Source organism: Oncorhynchus gorbuscha, linkage group LG17 (genome assembly GCF_021184085.1).
Source record: "Oncorhynchus gorbuscha isolate QuinsamMale2020 ecotype Even-year linkage group LG17, OgorEven_v1.0, whole genome shotgun sequence".
Taxonomy (NCBI): domain Eukaryota; kingdom Metazoa; phylum Chordata; class Actinopteri; order Salmoniformes; family Salmonidae; genus Oncorhynchus; species Oncorhynchus gorbuscha.
In genome coordinates this window covers 33,853,903-33,867,286 of record NC_060189.1, presented here as the reverse complement: position 1 = coordinate 33,867,286, position 13,384 = coordinate 33,853,903, and the positions used below count along the sequence as shown (strand labels likewise).

Sequence of the window (13,384 nt, the reverse complement as noted above, 5' to 3'; positions counted from 1 at the left end):
CAATCAATTGGATCAATCAATGGATCGATCCGTGGATTGCTTTACTGCTACTAATTACAGATCACATTAATCGGTCCTTACTACTTACAGCTTCATGTACGTATCTGTCTCCTGAAGGATCCTCTGGGAGTCAAAGTGGTTAGTGGCCAGGTGCTTGGCCCGGGTCACGATGGTGTTTATCTTGTCAGCCAGTTCCTGGGCCTCTGCCTCTAGCTGCTGGTGCTCCTTCAACAGCTGGCGGCTGGAGCGAAGGTCGTGACCTTTGGCTGCATTCTGCAACATCCTCTGGATGGCCTCGATCTTCAGCTTGGCATCCTGAGAACAATTTGATTACAATTTACCCCGGTCCTCAGGTTCAATTGCTAGCTCATATAGACAGAGAGAGAGAGCTGCCTGGTGGACGAGACCAAATTATGATCGGCATCATAAGCATCATCAACACATTTCAATTTATGGTCAAGAAATAACTAGGTATATACTGAAAAATTACTTTGTACAATAGTAATAACATCCTAATAATAACCTATGATTGACCTATTTATTTTATACCAATGGAAACAGTACTGTAAAATGAAGTGTGCTACCCACATTTATCTACAGCATTCTTACCCACAAATCGATAGCCAAACTAGATCCAGGTAGGTAGTGTAGAGGTTGTTAGTGTGTTACCTGCAGTAGCTCCATGAGCTGCTCCTGCTGCCCAGCCTGTCTCAGCTTGTCTCCTCTCTCAGTCATCTTCCCCTGGAGCCTGAGCCAGCGACTGTTAACCTGGGTCGACTTCCTCCTGATGTTCTGGCTCTCGTAGTGCTCCTCCGACAGCATCTCCTCTCCCAACTGATGGAACCAGACAACAGGTTAACTTACAGTACAATATAGCAGTACAGTAACAGTAGCATCTGCTCCCCAAACGAATGGAAAGCGACTAGGCTTACCGTACAATATTTAACCAGTACAGTACAGTAGGAGGCCTTCATCCTAAAGCTTTGGCTCTGGTAGTGCTCATCCACAAGTGGTCCAGTTTTACTGAACGTTTGTCAAGTTTTCTATCATGTTGGTTGAAACTTGGCATCTGTATCGCCAATAGCATTATTAAGAAGTGGGAGCAACAAACAGTGAACAGACTTTTGTTCCTTCTCTATAAGTGCTTTTTTACATTTACATTTACATTTAAGTAATTTAGCAGACGCTCTTATCGAGAGCGACTTACAAATTGTTGTTGTAGTTTTGCCACGATTCGTGGCGAAGATGAGAGAAGGTGTCATTATGAGCCATTAGGTATAGAAAGGATAGGATGGCGAAAGCCCTGTGATACCTGTGTGAGTCTGTCTAGCCACACTTGGTTAGCTTGCATCTCTTTCTCAGCTGCTTCATGTCTCTTCAGCTTGCGGAGGATATTGGTAGGGTCCCGGTACGACTCGTCTTCAGCTATCTTGGACTTCTCCTCCATCCACATGAGCATTTCTTCAGCATCTCTCTGGAACTCCTGATGACAAACACATGAGATATGTTCAAGCCCTTAACTGCCATTGTAAAAGAACACAGAAGGTGGGTTTCTATATCAAGTGTACCTGATACTTATGTGAATCAAGCAGGAGGGTCCGTCTTCGTTTGCAGCTCTCTCCAAGCTTCTTATTGCGCTCTTGAATAGTCTGTGACCTCTCCTGTATTCTAAAAAGTCATAAAAAATGTATTTGATTATTTCAATGTTTTAAAAAAATTATTTGAACAATACATTGTTCACTGCTACACATTTCCTATACATTTGGGGGAAATGTCTCCAAACTGGTCATCGACATAATAAGCCTTACTGTTTGGCAGCAAAGTGTCGTTTGTTGACGAGTTCCTTGCTCTTGTCTTGGAAGAGGCTGATCTGTTGGTCCAGAGAATTCAGTAGGCCCTCCAGTTCCTCCTGTCTGCCCAACAGACTGTGGACATTGTCTACAGAGTCCTGAGCACAGAGAGGGAGAGACAAACACACTGGATGAGAACAGAAGTGGTCTTACCTGAACAAACACACATACATACACAAAGACACATCCATCGCCACATACCCATAAGGCTTATTATTATATTCCCATTCATTGTATAACAGTGTACAGTATATGTTATCTTACCCCCAGGTCTTTGACCTTCAGCCTGGCCTCATGCCCAGACAGGGCTGCCTCGATACGATCAGCCTCCTGATTCAGCTTCTGTAGCTCCACCCCCTGTTCCAGCCTCCTGTTCCTACTGCCCCAGAGTTTGTCCAGCTTGGTCCACTCCTGGCTCAGCTTTCCCAGCGTCTGCTGGACGTCCTTCACACCTCGGTTTCCCCTCGATTGTTCCTCAAGAGACTTTCCAAGTTTCTCCATGTCTTTCACCCTTTTCGTTAGACGAACACAAGTACATTACAGTGACATTTACAAAAAAATGTGTCACACATACAGTGCCTTAAAAAACGTATTCACCCCCCAACACTTTTACCGTGTTTCGTGGTCTCAGATTGATCTGCAAAGCCTAGGGCACCATGTCAAATCAAAAGAAAAATTCCAAAAGCTTTCAACAATGTACTAAAAATGAAAAACAGAAATGATCAGAGTAAAAAGGTATTCCTACCCTTTGTAATTGCAAGTCTAAATTTGCTCAGGTGTAATAGTCACACAATTTGTTGATGGACTCCACCTGTGTAAGAAATTAGTGGATCACCTGCTGTAAATGAATCTGTGAGGATAAATCCGGCTCTCTCTGTATGGTCCCAAAGTATGGTAGAGACTTTCACGAACGCTAAGCGGTATGTGTGGCACAAGTCAAACACTGCACACCAGCCAGGTAACACCATCCCCACCGTAAAGTATGGTGGTGGAAGCGTCATGTTATTGATGCTTTTCAGCAGCAGGGACTGGCAATATTGTCAGGAGTGATGGGAGGATGAATGGCGCACAATACAGAGACATACTAGATAAAAACCTGCGCCCCTCTACCACAACAATCAAACTGCAGAAGAAGTTGGTCTTTCAACATGACAATGATCCAAAACACCGTGCTCCATCACTGTGTGCAAAGTTAAGAGACTTGTGTGTGTCTGATAGCAGGGGTTATAAGAGAGAGCTTTCAATTTTGTGCAGATATAAATTCTAAATATAGTTGATTTATTTATTGTCCTATCATGATGGAACAGTCTCCAACCCTATACCCTAGACACCGATCTGAACGACCCTCACACTAAGGAGAAGTCCTAATCTGTTTTATGGGCCCACTGCAAGTAGCCTATAGGCAGCGAAAACAGAAAGTTAAATGCGATCAGAGACCTACTAAAGCAGCACCGCCCCTTCAAGATTCTGAGTCTGCCTGGCAAAGCCCCCTGATGGGTGAGCATAACATACAAGGATTTTCTCAAAGCTGCTAATGAGAACCTTGATGACCTTGTAGCAAGCCGATGGGGATTCCGGTGGGGTGCTCCCACCCAGGTAGTGGCAGTGCTGGCAACACTGCCTGCAGTAACCCATTGGACGGGGGTCACACTCAGATAATCAGAGAGTGGGAAAAGTATTGTGTCCCTGGTGGCATGGAATGATCAAAGGTCTGACTGCTCAGAGACACGTGGGAAAATGGTCACTACGGGGGAAGAGCATGTGTGTGTTTCAGGGGAAGGGGGTGTACCTGAGGTCCATCAGCTTGGACTTGACATTGGAAACAAAGATCTTTCTTCTGAAACTTGTCAGTCTATTCTTGTTCTGAGAAATGAAGGCTATTCCATGCGAGAAATTGCCAAGAAACTGAAGATCTCGTACAGCGCTGTGTACTACTCCCTTCACAGAAGAGCGCAAACTGGGTCTAACTTAAAGCATTGTTGTACAAAGGCTTGTAAAGTAAGCATTTCACTGTTGTATTTGGTGCATGTTACAAATACAATTTGATTTGAAAAACCATTGAGCACTATGATGAAACTGGCATTCATTAGGATCACTACATGAAAGGAAGATTCAGAGTTACCTCTGCTGCAGAGGATAAGTTCATTAGAGTTAACTGCACCTCAGATGGACACCAATAATAAGAAGAGACTTGCTTGGGCCAAGTAACACGACTTGCTTGGGCCAATGTACATTAGACCGGTGGAAATCTGTCCTTTGGTCTGATGAGTCCAAATTTGAGATTTTGGGTTCCAACCGGTGTGTCTTTGTTCCCACCATGAAGCATGGAGGAGGAGGTGTGATGGTGTGGGGGTGCTTTGCTGGTGACACTGTCAGTGATTTATTTAGAATTCATGGAACACTTAACCAGCATGGCTACCACAGCATTCTGCAGCGATATACGCCATCCCATCTGGTTTGCACTTAGTGGGACTATCATTTATATTTCAACAGGACAATGATCCAACACACCTCCAGGCTGTGTAAGGGCTATTTGATCAAGAAGGAGAGTGATGCAGTGCTTCATCAGATGACCTGGACTCCACAATCACCCGACCTCAACCCAATTGAGATGGTTTGGGATGAGTTGGACCACAGAGTGAAGGAAAAGCAGCCAACAAGTACTCAGCATATGTGGGAACTCCTCCAAGACTGTTGGGAAAGCATTCCAGGTGAAGCTGGTTGAGAGAATTCCAAGAGTGTGCAAAGCTGTCATCAAGGCAAAGGGTGGCTTAACACGGATTTGTTTAACACGTTTTTGGTTACTACATGATTCCATATGTGTTATTTCATAGTTTTGATGCATTCCCTATTATTCTACAATGTAGAAAATAGTTACATTTGTATTATTATTTTTTTTATTAAAAAAACTTGAATGAGTAGGCGTCCAAACTTTTGACTGGTTCTGTGTGTTTTGATAACTATATATAATACAAATCGAGGTGAGGGCATTGGAAATGCTTTTGGCGGTTGATCTGCTTCAGTTCTGTGTGCACTTTTCAAAAGATGGGTCTCTCAGGGGCCCTGGAATCCGGGGGGGCAGGGGTGGTCTGCCGGTCACTGGGATGACAACCCAACTTCGGATGGGGGGAGGGAAACTCAAAGAGACTTAATAACTGCCAGAGGTGGTTCAACCAAGTACTGAGCCAGGGGGATGAATACTTATAAAATAATGACATTTCAGTTTTTTATTTGTATTATTTTATTGTTTACTATTTTCTTTATGGGGTTTTGTGGCTGGAGGACTACTTGAAGAACTTGTGGCCGGCTGAATACTTTTTCAAGGCACTGTATGTTTTCCCAGCGTCATGACTCATGAATACGTCTGTAAGAAACTAAATAAAGGACAGTACAAAAAAAACACTGTGTATGCTTTCCTATTGTCTCATCACAAACTATCCTTCTCCTACTAAATTACCTTAGAAACACTGCTTACCTGAGAAATAGTTGCACTGAATACATCATCAGATACCTCCATGTCCCAGCATGCAGCACATAGCATATTATTATAAACATAAGTACATTTTCCAGAAAGGTAAGAACCCAAAATTCTGTTTCACCTCTCCCTTTGCGCGTCGATCTCTATCCTCAGATCCTGGTTGTCATTCAGGAGGGTCTGAGCGGAGGTCACGTCCGAGGCTGTGTCGTCCTCCAGTAGGCGGTCCTGGGCGGCCCCGGCCCACAGCAGCAGGTCCCTGGTCTCCTGCTGAAACAGCTGCAGCCGCTTGGCCTCCTCCAGAAGCCTCTGTCTCTCTGATGCCTGGCCCTTCACCTGCTCCAGCAGAGCCTCCAGGCCCCGCACCTCCTCCATGATGGCTGCGGCCTCTGCTGGGCTGCAGTCCTGCTTCCTGGTTCACACAGATATGTAGAATGTGAATGAATGGATGGATGAAATAACTAACTGGCATTACACTCAAAACCATCAACAGTAACAGTATAAAGTTTTGGACTAGTGGTGGTTGTCTGACACTTATAGAGGTTTACAATTGTGCCTTACATTTTAGCCACACTCTTGAGGTATGATATCTTCCTCTCCAGGGCCTGTATGTCTCTTTGTGCTTGAGCCTGGGCCCTCTCCTCAGTGTCCAGGGCTGTGGAGGTAGTACCCACACCGTCCACAGTGTCCAGCTGGGTGAACTGCTCCATGAGCTGGGCACGGGCCTCCTCACAGCTCTGGAGGAAGGATTGCACATCCGCCGTGCTCAGCAGCTCATGGCCCTTCTCATCCTTCAGCTTCTGCATGCGCTCCCACCTAGCAACAACAAAAATAACAACATGGACAGCTCTCTTCAATGATTAAACATTGTGTGTGCGTCTCAGTAAAACGCAGTGCATTTTCTGTACGCCATGAACATTTCTGTGAACAACAGACAATCAAGAACTATCTAATCTGAAAAACTGTGTTGATCATGTTAGTCTTAGTAGATGTCAGTAGTACTATTACAAAATAGTTTTCTGCAAGTCCACCTACCTGCGTGTGACTTGTCCTTGCTTGGCCTGTATCTCTCTGTGTTTACTGTGTCTGCTCTTCACTAGCTCCTCCCCCAGTCTGGTGATGTCATCGAGCTGGCCCTTCCCACTTGCCAGCTCGGTCAGAAAGTTCTGGAACATGGGGAGTTCATGAGAAGGTGAGTTCCAACTATTATATCAAGTAAATAATAGCACTAGAGACAAAAGCTGATGTACTGCTAATTCTTTTGTTGTGTGTGTTATGAATGTGTTATGAAGTCCTTATGCAGGTGGCCTTCAAATAAATTCCTACGGAATAATCTCAGTGATGAGGCTGGTTTATTACCTCATATTTGGCCTGCACCACACCCACATTGTCAGAGTTCGGACTGAAGGTGTTAAGGATGTTCTCCTTGTCCTCCATCCAGGACTCAAACTCCTCACAGGTGTTGTAGAAGCGGTGCAACCGAACCGTCTCCTCCAGAGTTTTCCTCCTGGACTGTATGGTGGAGAAATCAGACACAAATACACAATTTGGGTGCCAGTGTGTGACAACTGACATGTGTGCTACAGGATGATCACTCTAGGTCCTATTCTCTGTACTGGGCGCTGCCACTACATCATCAAAGATGTATTCACAAAGATGTCAAAGCAGAAAACAAAACGTAGCGTTATAACGTAGATAACTTAGATTCAGTGTAATGATTTGTATTGCTGTACTGCTTATGTGATGCAATGGGAAACCATTTTTCACCCCCAAAAAATGTAGAGGAGAATCTGAAATACCGGGTCTTATTTCTCACATTAGCCAGGTTGTGCAGGCTGTTGAAGTCCCGGTCTAGACTGCTCTGGGCGCTCTCTATGGTTTCTCTCTGGTAATGTGGATCAGGAATCGAAGAGGACTGGATCTCAGCGGTCCCCCGGCGCATGGAACGTCTGCGACGCGCCCGGTTCACCCTCTTAGTGGGGCTTTCAGTAACCCCATTGGTGGATGGAGGTGGTGTAGAGGGAGTGTTCTATATAAAATGGAAAATTATGAAGTTTAAACTGTGTAGACCAGGGGTATTCAAATCTTACCCTACAAGGTCCGGAGTACTGCTGGTGTTATGTTTTAACTGATAATTAATTTCACACACCTGGTGTCCCAGGTCTAAATCAGTCCCTGACTAGAGGGGAATAATACAGGGGGGAAAACAGTGGAACTGGTTTTGAGGTGCAGATTTGGATTTGAGGGGTGTAGATCGTTGATCTCAACCTGGGATTATGCGGGCAGGTTAATGAGTTAATGTAGGCACACAATTGTACTTGCGCTGATTCAAATGGGTAAAGTGCCATAAAGCTCTTCACTAGGCCACAGAGACAGCTAATAGGGAGGCTTACTGTAGATGATGGGAGCTCTGTGAGGTACGTCTTTGGCACCAGCTGTTCGTTGCCTTTGCTGTCCCTCACTAGAAACGTATCCTCATTGTCTCTGTTGAGGATAGTCACAATTTCCCCACGGTCCCACACCGTCACACCTGGAAAACAGAGACTATTTACCTTAGAAACTGGACTAAGTCTATTGGTGGAAAAGTAACATGAAAAACATTTCACCATTTTTTTCTACAATTTGTTTCTATAAATAATCCATATTCTATTGAAGTTGAGAATCTGTACCTCTTGTGTATTTAAACCTGATCTTGGCATTAGCCTCCTGTGTATGGGTCTGGGTAGATGTCTGAGTGATCTTTGCTCCTCTGAGGGAGGTCACTCTCCCAGGTGTGGTCAATCCCTCCTCGTCACCAGAGGAATCACTGTACTGTGGCATCTTGTTCTGCTGGGCCTCAGCCTGCGGAAAAATACGAAAGTCCTTAGCAACTCTTGAAAGTCAATGGGGGTGGATTTTAATAATAAGCTATTTCTTTATTATTAAAACCAATGTGTTTGAGGATGTATTCATGACACAATGACATTAAAAACCTGCAGTTTAGTTACAGTGTCTTCAGAATGTATTCACATCACTTTACCTTTTCCACATTTTGTTGTTACAAAGTGGGATTAAAATGGATTTAATTTAATTGTTTTTGTCAATGATCTTCACAAAATACTCTAATGTCAAAGTGGAAGAAAAATTCTAAAATTAGTAAAACGTTTATTATTATTTTTTAATAAAAAGGGACCTTACGGATACAGTATTTTATGTGTGGGGTACAGAGTCTATGCAACTTATTATGTGACTTGTTAAGCACATTTTAAGTCCTGAATTAATTAGTCTTGCCATAACAAAGGGGTTGAATATTTATTGACTCACATTTCAGCCTTTCCTTTCTAATGAATTTGTAAAAATGTCAAAATATAATTCCACTTTGACATTATGGGGTATTGTGTGTATGCCAGTGAAAGAAAAGCTTTATTTAATCCATTTTAAATTCAGGCTGTAACACAACACAATTAGGAAAAAGCGGTGTGAATACTTTCTGAAGGCACCGTGATTGATGGGGAACTTACTGTGAGCGGGGCCAGCTGGGAGGCTCCCTTGGCCTGTTCTCCCAAGCGTTTCACCTCCACGACGTACGCTCCCATCTCCTTTTCCAGCCGTAGGTGGCGCTGCAGCAGGGCGCTGGTGGAGGACTCATCCTTCCCATAATCCTCGCTGATCAGGAGGGGCTTCCTGTCGCTCAGCCACGAGTTGGCCTCGGTCACATCAGCAAAGTACTGAAGAGGAAAATAACAGATAATAAATAATATAATACAATTTAAACAAAACTTTCCCTGACCAAGATGGCTGTCCTGTAGTTGTTGCCAGGTTGCTAATGTCCAATCTAGTGTTCTATCTAATTCTTTGGAAAGGAGAATATTACATGCCAGAGTCTGGCGTAGTGGTTAGCCCCCCAGACTCTGAAACAGAGGAATATATACCCCTAAGTGACGTGGGTACAAATCCCGTCTCAGTCCTTCCTCTCTGTATCTGTCACCCCTCTACATTCAAACTATCACGGTCTATAAAATAAATAGAGAATGTCAATGAACTAGCTATGGTAGCTTTCTCCAGCCTATTACTACGTACATAAGCTTACATATATGTATATGTAATTCCTCCGTCAAACCATCTATTTCTCTGACTTTTATTTTTGCATTGTTTTAAAAGTTGTAACCTGTTTGATAACGATGGCTGCATGCAGTCTGTTTTTGCGATTGACCACATCATCCTTCAGGTGCTCCCACTGTTTCTTCAGCGTCTGGACCGACTTCTGGATGTCCTCCTCACTGGGGTGTTTCCCTCTGCACATCTCCTGACCTCTACTCACGACCCCTGAGCACAGAGACTCATGAGACTGCACCTCGGCTTCAAGAACCTGACAAAACAGCGATGGGTCAACAAACACATAAAAGTGAGGGTTTGGTTCACATCATGACATTACATATTTTCATTTGTTTAAATGCCAATGTATTTAGATGCCATGTATTTATCATGCCATGGGTTTAAGCTTATATTGACTGCTATGTAAGCTTAATTAAACTTGAAGTTGAATAATCACTGTTTGTGTGACTGAAGAAGGCCTGACCCAAATAGCACCCTGTTCCCTATATAGTGTGCTGCTTGGATGAGGGCCCTGGTCAAAAGTAGTACACTATAGGGAATAGGATGTCATTTATGATGCAACCAAGGTCTGACCTTGTGTTTCTGAATTGCCAGCTGGATCTGGCTGAGATCTCTGCCCAGACTGGCAGACTGAAGGGGAAGCCACCTCTCATAGATCCACGCCTCCACCTCCTCACAGTCGTGGAAAAACTCAAACAGCTTCAGCTGGCCCTCTAGCATTTTCCTCCTGTTGATTCATTAAGACAATAACCAACATAATAAATTGGGTGGTTTGAGCCTTAAATGCTGATTGGCTGATAGCTGTGGTATATCATACCCTATACCACAGGTAAGACCAAACATTTATTTGTAATGCTCTAATTATGTTGCTAACCAGTTTATAATACAAATAAGGCACCTTGGGGGTTTGTGGTGTATGGCCAATACACGGCTAACAGGCTGACTACACCGCTCGTGTCATGTGCGCGAGCGTTGCAAAATAAATTTAGAAATCGATATTATTCAATTATTGCACCCACACTGCTTGTGCGCGCCAACAAGTGCATTGCCAAGGGCTGTAACTGACAGTTAGACTTACAGGTTATGTTGTTGTCTTTTGTTTGAATTGTTTATGTGTCCGCTGTGCGGGGGAAATGATAATACAAGCGGAACTACGTAGCTAATACTGTTGTAACGGGGATCCTTATTGTAGCAACACACTTTTGGAGGGAAGGCAATCCTGCGCTGCGTTAGCTAAGTTTTCATGTCATCGGGTGTAGTTCATAAAGGTTGAAGAGTGTATGTCCCTGAACAGGCAGTTAACCCACTGTTCCTAGGCCGTCATTGAAAATAAGAATTTGTTCTTAACTGACTTGCCTAGTAAAATAAAGGTAAAATTAAAATTTTAAAAAATGAAAAAATGAAGTGTGAATTCATGCCAGGAATAATAAGTGTGAAGTTTGATTTCCTCCCTTCTGTAATAAGCAGCCAATGAGGTATTTGTTCCTTTATTCATGTGTTTAATCTGAACCCGTTATAACGCCGGTTAAACTGTTATGTATGTAAGCACTTCAGAGTTATACCAAGCTAATAAGTCACTCGTAAGATAAGGTTGTAAGAGTGTGCTTAACTGTATTTTTCATTTACTTTATAGTTCTCACGGAAGGTGATAATTCTGACTAAAACTACAGAATAAAGCCGCCAGTTAAAATCAAGGAACGGTTGTGCTCGTGGTTACTGAAGGGAGCTACAAGGGCTAAAATAGAAGTCAGTTCTATTTCTGACACAGATCACGCTGCAAGTCCTGCCTCTCCCATCTCTTCATTGGTTTATAGAAGCAGGTACCCAAGTGCCATCTCTTCATTGGTTATACCCACGAGGGTGACTGAAAGACGAACGAGGCCAGTGGCACTAATGCACCTAATTTATGAAAGTTGCCAATCGCAATATAATCAAGAGAAGAAAAAGCCTGGAAGGAGAGGATGACTAAAAACGATTCGGTTGACCGTTTTATTTGTGGATTAATTGGTGGAGTAGAGGACCTTGTGCATTTCAGGTAAAATAACAACTCAATGTTTATATCCCAGGACAAATTAGCTAGCAACAACAAGCAAGCTAAATAGGACAAATTATCTAGCAAGTGCAAACTAGCTAGCTAAATTGCCATAAATGTTTAATGCTTTTCAACATGTCCACAAATTAATATAATTGGTTCAGAGTTTGTTTTGATATTTTAACCTGCGTGTGGAGATCGCGTTTGGTGTGGGGGGACAAAATGCATTCCAGCCTATTCCACAAGTTACCACTGGCTAAATCTATGAAGTTAAAATGCCTATTTACTCTGTTCCACCTGACTGCTCAATCCTCTGTCTCATCAGCCCAGGCAGGGAAGTTATCAACTTGATCTCCACTATCTCACATTTATTTTAGACTAACATTTCGTTTTCAACAGCGGAGACTTGTATAAACCTTGCTGTCTGTCTCTCCCACATTTGCAACATTGTTTCCATATTCAAGTTCGATCTCCAACTGTCCCTTGGTAATGAACCTGTAGGGGTCGGAGTAGGGACGAGAGAGAAGCAGGCAGCGATTCTCAGCCAGTCGAAATCATGAATCAGCTGGCATCATTTTTAAGGATAAATACAAAGAAATATCAATTGAAAAAAAGGTAACAAAACGAAGTGTAGCTAGTTTGCAGTTCTTCCAGCTTCAGTTTGAAGTTATTGTGTTAGCTGTGTTGTTGGCTAGCTCCTTTGACAACAGTGTCCTAACAAGAGTGCCTCTTCAGCTCATTGTTATGCATGTATCCAAATAAATGTCACTACAAAACAGCTTAAACAAATGCAGCTACTGTTGTTATTCTGTAGTTGGCTAGCTAGCAAGCAAGGGATAAGAAAGTTAATTTTATCAATGGAACATTTAGAACAAACGACTATAGATACAGAATAAAAAGACTGAAAGACCGAGTCGCGTCTCTGGCAACCGAACCAATAGAGCGAATAGCCGGCTTGGGCAGCATCCCTAGATTTGTTTAGGGACTATTTTGTGGAAGGATTAAATAATATGAAAAATTAATCAAAATAACGTTTTTGATTAAAATATGTAAATCATTACTTGAATATGTTGGTAACCCGTTGTATAAAAATGATAATGCCCTCGAAACCAATGTTTGCCGGACATATTGGCACGGTTTGCCAGTGTTGTGCCGAAAATATCCCCCCTTTCAGAATCACCCCCTTCTAATTTCCTTAATGTTGTGGCAACAGTCAAATACTTTCTATAGAACAAACTTCACATCAGAATAGGCAACCGAAATGAATAATTCATGTATGTGTGTTATATTAAACATAGAGGAGGGAGTAAAATCTCAAATAACCGGCGTCCACACATCGACTCTGTACCAGCACCCCCTGGTATATGTTATTTTTTACTGCTGCTCTTTGATTACCTGATACTTTTATCTCTTATTCTTATCCATATTTTTTAACTGCACTGATGGTTAGGAGCTCTCAAGTAAGCATTCCACTGTAAGGTCTACTACACCTGTTTTATTTGGCGCACGTGACTAATACAATTTGATTTGAAAAGATTAAAAAAAATGTTGGAAAGCAATAAACATTTCAGAACAACTATGGCTGAATTATTATCCTTACACTTTCAAAAATACTAGTTGAATAAGACATGGGAGAGATGACAAATGTTGGCAAAGAGATTTATTTAATAGACTAATACAAAATCAGTCGCGGATTTAGGTACGAGCGACATAGGCTGCGGCCCAGTTCATCATCTTGCCGGGGGCGGGCGCGGGTGCTGAAAGGGGGGTTCGCCCAGGGCGCCATGCAAGCTAGAACCGCCGCATACACTTGATACAAATAGCCAAACCGAAAACTGCAGACAAAAATGCTTTCCGCTACTTAGATCAGTGAAATGTAGGCTAAATTGACAACGGAGTGAAGAGCAGAAATCTCAACTCGCAAGCAAGTGG

The 13,384-nt window shown here is 42.9% G+C and overlaps 1 protein-coding gene across 2 annotated transcripts in view; it reads right to left on the bottom strand.

The window, feature by feature from the left end:
* The window catches only part of sptbn5 (spectrin, beta, non-erythrocytic 5), a 57,043-nt gene that overhangs the window by 28,365 nt on the left and 15,294 nt on the right, over positions 1–13,384 (bottom strand). For both annotated transcript variants that reach the window (XM_046308195.1, XM_046308196.1), the window contains 16 exons: positions 9,994–10,147; positions 9,473–9,673; positions 8,826–9,032; positions 7,995–8,166; positions 7,719–7,855; positions 7,142–7,354; positions 6,685–6,837; positions 6,361–6,491; positions 5,887–6,141; positions 5,450–5,737; positions 2,115–2,361; positions 1,809–1,948; positions 1,569–1,668; positions 1,313–1,483; positions 670–834; positions 89–315 (listed from right to left, as the gene is read on the bottom strand). In XM_046308195.1, the coding sequence (XP_046164151.1) occupies positions 89–315; positions 670–834; positions 1,313–1,483; positions 1,569–1,668; positions 1,809–1,948; positions 2,115–2,361; positions 5,450–5,737; positions 5,887–6,141; positions 6,361–6,491; positions 6,685–6,837; positions 7,142–7,354; positions 7,719–7,855; positions 7,995–8,166; positions 8,826–9,032; positions 9,473–9,673; positions 9,994–10,147 (2,961 nt within the window). The remainder of the gene's footprint in view (positions 1–88; positions 316–669; positions 835–1,312; positions 1,484–1,568; positions 1,669–1,808; positions 1,949–2,114; positions 2,362–5,449; positions 5,738–5,886; positions 6,142–6,360; positions 6,492–6,684; positions 6,838–7,141; positions 7,355–7,718; positions 7,856–7,994; positions 8,167–8,825; positions 9,033–9,472; positions 9,674–9,993; positions 10,148–13,384) is intronic.